The 2,835-nt window shown below is 62.1% G+C and overlaps 1 protein-coding gene across 1 annotated transcript in view; it reads right to left on the bottom strand.

Annotated features, from left to right (window-relative positions):
• Pik3r2 (phosphoinositide-3-kinase regulatory subunit 2) overlaps positions 1 to 2,835 on the bottom strand; it is a 7,249-nt gene that overhangs the window by 1,915 nt on the left and 2,499 nt on the right. Inside the window, exons 2-7 of the mRNA XM_010606528.3 lie at positions 2,601 to 2,834; positions 2,389 to 2,497; positions 2,206 to 2,304; positions 1,828 to 2,134; positions 515 to 657; positions 178 to 354 (exon numbers count right to left, since the gene is read on the bottom strand). Coding sequence (XP_010604830.1) covers positions 178 to 354; positions 515 to 657; positions 1,828 to 2,134; positions 2,206 to 2,304; positions 2,389 to 2,497; positions 2,601 to 2,834 — 1,069 coding nt within the window. The remainder of the gene's footprint in view (positions 1 to 177; positions 355 to 514; positions 658 to 1,827; positions 2,135 to 2,205; positions 2,305 to 2,388; positions 2,498 to 2,600; position 2,835) is intronic.

Genomic DNA, 2,835 nt, shown 5'->3' with positions numbered 1-2,835 from the left:
TGAGACAGGGTCTCACAAAGTTGTTCAGGTCGGTCACCAATTGTAGACCTACCTGCCTCAGCCTCCCAGGCAGCAGGGCTGGCCTGCGGGGCCCGACTGAGCAGGGGCGGGGGTGAGGGGTGGGGTGGAGCCGGACGGGGCACGGGCGCCCCCTGGCGGGCAGAGTGCGACACTCACACGAGGTACTGATCACGGATCTTTCGCAGCTGCAGGAGGTCCGGCTTGAGGCTGTTCATGCGCTTGTCTATCTCTCGGTTGTCCGAGGCCTGGGCCCGCAGGTCCTGCTCCAGCTTCGTGCGGCTCTCGTGGATCTCGGCAATGCGGGACTTGAGCCGCTCTGAGTTGAGCAGGATCCTGGGGGAGGGGCCGCTCAAAAGAAAGCCCAGGTGCGCACCGCAGCGCGATGTCGCTCTGGTGAACTCGTCTTCTGCCTTCAAGGCCCATTTCTGCTGGCTGCCTTCTCGCGCCAAGGAAGCGCCAGCCGCCGCCCCCTCCCTGCCCAGGGCCCACTCACCTCTGCATCTCCTTCTCATTGCCCTCGCGCCGGAAGCGCTCCAGGTACTCCTTGCTGTACCTTTCCTGGGTCTGGCCCTGCTCTTCGAAGATCTTGATGGTCTCGTTGAAGGCCTCGATGGCTGTGCGCTTCATCTGCAGCTCCTGGGAGGAGCGAGGCGGACTCAACCCCACCGCCTGCTTCGCGGCAGGAGCTCCTACACAGCCTTCAGAACCCCGCCCCGCCCCCTTCACGCCCTCCGTGACAAGAGAAGGGTGGTGAGTCTTTGCTGTGACTCATGGGGCTGTTTCTCAGGGCAGACCCTGCACCCCGTACGTCCCACACAGTGCCTCATGGGGTCTTCCCAGAGCCCCCGCGGGGTTGCAGTGGTCACTGGGGAAACTGAGGCTGCGGGCTCAGTCATTCCTGAGACTACAGTGCTGCTTTTGTTTTTTGTAGGACTGGGAATCCAACCCAGGGCCTCTGCACGGAGCTGCATCCTCAGCCTGGTTTTTTGAGATCGGGCCTTGCCAAGTCATTAAATGGCCCAGGCTGGGCTCGAACCTCTGATCCTGCCTGAGCCTCCAAAGGGCTGCGATTCTGTGATTCTACATGTGTGCCTGTGCACCCAGCTCTTTAGAAGTATTTAATTTTACCCCATTTCCCCTCAAGCCCCTGCCCTCATGGACAGAAACTGTTCCCCTTTTTCCTTCAGTTTTCACACCCTCCCTTCCTCCGTCCCCCGTCCAGTTCTCCGTCCCCTTCCTAACATCTGTCGCACATCTTGGTCCTTATTTCCACATTCTGTTCCTCACATCAGAGGAGCAGTGCGATCTTTACACACAGATGAGGATGGTCTCCAGGTCCATCCGCTGAGCTCTAAATGTCTAAGCCCACCCTTCCCAATGGCGGAGTAAGGCTCCGTTGTGTAAAAACTCACATCTTTATCCACTCGAGGTCTATTTTGGTTTTTTGCGACAGGTCTATGTAGTTGAGACTGACCTGGAACTCACTGTGTAGCCCAGGCTGGTCTCAAACTTACAGCGATCCTCCTGCCTCAGCCTCCCGAGTGCTGAGATGACAGGCGTGCGTCACCACGCCCGGCTCACTTGATGTCTGTTGATGGGCATTTGGGCTGCTTCCAAGCTTTAGCTATCACACACTGCTGCTATGAACAGGAGTGTGCAAGGATCGCTGGGTAGGATGCTTTTCATTCTGCCGGGAAGATACGCCAGCTCTCTCTTTGGAGACAGGGTCTCGCTACACAGCCCAGGCTGGCTTTGAACTCAAGGCGACCCTCCTGTCTCCGCCGCCTCAGCTCCCCGGGGTCCCACCTGTGAGGTGCGCGTGTACTCCTCGTAGAGCTGGTCGTACTCGCGGCTCTTGTCCTGGTACTGCTGGTGGTAGACCTTGAGCTGGGCGCCCACGGCCTCCACGCTGTCCTCCTTGACCACCTGGTCCTGCTGCAGCCGCGACACGGGGTAGAGCAGCCGCGTGTCCAGCTTGGCGTTGTATTGAGCCAGCGACTCATGCCGGTAGTGCGTGATGAGGTCCACCACCGAGCGGAAGGTGAGCGGCTCAGAGAAGCCGTAGTGGCCGTCGCGGTGGAAGACCTTGATCAGCTTGTTGTTGCCGCCCTTCCTGGAGGAAGCCAGGCGTGGGTGGCCCCGCCCACCCGGCCCGGCCCCGCCCACCAGGCCCCGCAGCCCCACCTGAGGGTGAGCGTGTACTCCCCCTGGATCTTGCTGGACGCGTCGCGGACCAGGAAAGTGCCGTCGGGCGTGTCACGGAGCTTCTCGTTCACTTCCTCCCTGCGGGACGAGGACAGCACGCTAAGCCGCAGCCTCACCCAGCGCCTGGACCCCGCTCTCCGGCCCGCTGGCCCCTGGCGCTACCTGGAGATGTCACCCCAGTACCACTCTGCGTCCTGCAGGGAGGGCGGGCTGCCGCCGTTGGCCAGACCCGGGGCTGCCGGCTTCGCCTTGGAGGGCTTGGGCGGCAGGGCTGGGGACAGGGAAACAGGGTCAGGCAACAGCTGTGTCCCAAGGCCCGGCTGGGGAGCGGCATTCAAGGCCTCAGAGACTGGCGAGGACAAGGCGTGGGTCACCTGGGGGCGCGGCCTGCTGCTCCTCCAGATGTTCCTGTAGCAGCTTCTCCACCAGCAGTACCGGGAAGTCCAGGCTGGGCTCGATCCTAGAGGGAGAGAGGCGACCGCTGGACAGGGCTAGTGCGCATGCGTGCGTGTGGGCAAGGGGCGGAGACAAACCTCGAGCACGCGTGCGCAGTGGGAGCCGCACGAACGCCAGAAAACGACGAGGCCGCGCAGCACCGGGGCGCAGGCC

This window comes from Fukomys damarensis, unplaced genomic scaffold (assembly GCF_012274545.1).
Source record: "Fukomys damarensis isolate Sample0158 unplaced genomic scaffold, DMR_v1.0_HiC HiC_scaffold_37, whole genome shotgun sequence".
Taxonomy (NCBI): Eukaryota; Metazoa; Chordata; class Mammalia; order Rodentia; family Bathyergidae; genus Fukomys; species Fukomys damarensis.
Note: the sequence above shows the minus strand (reverse complement) of the source record. Positions and strands in the feature narration are given on the sequence as shown.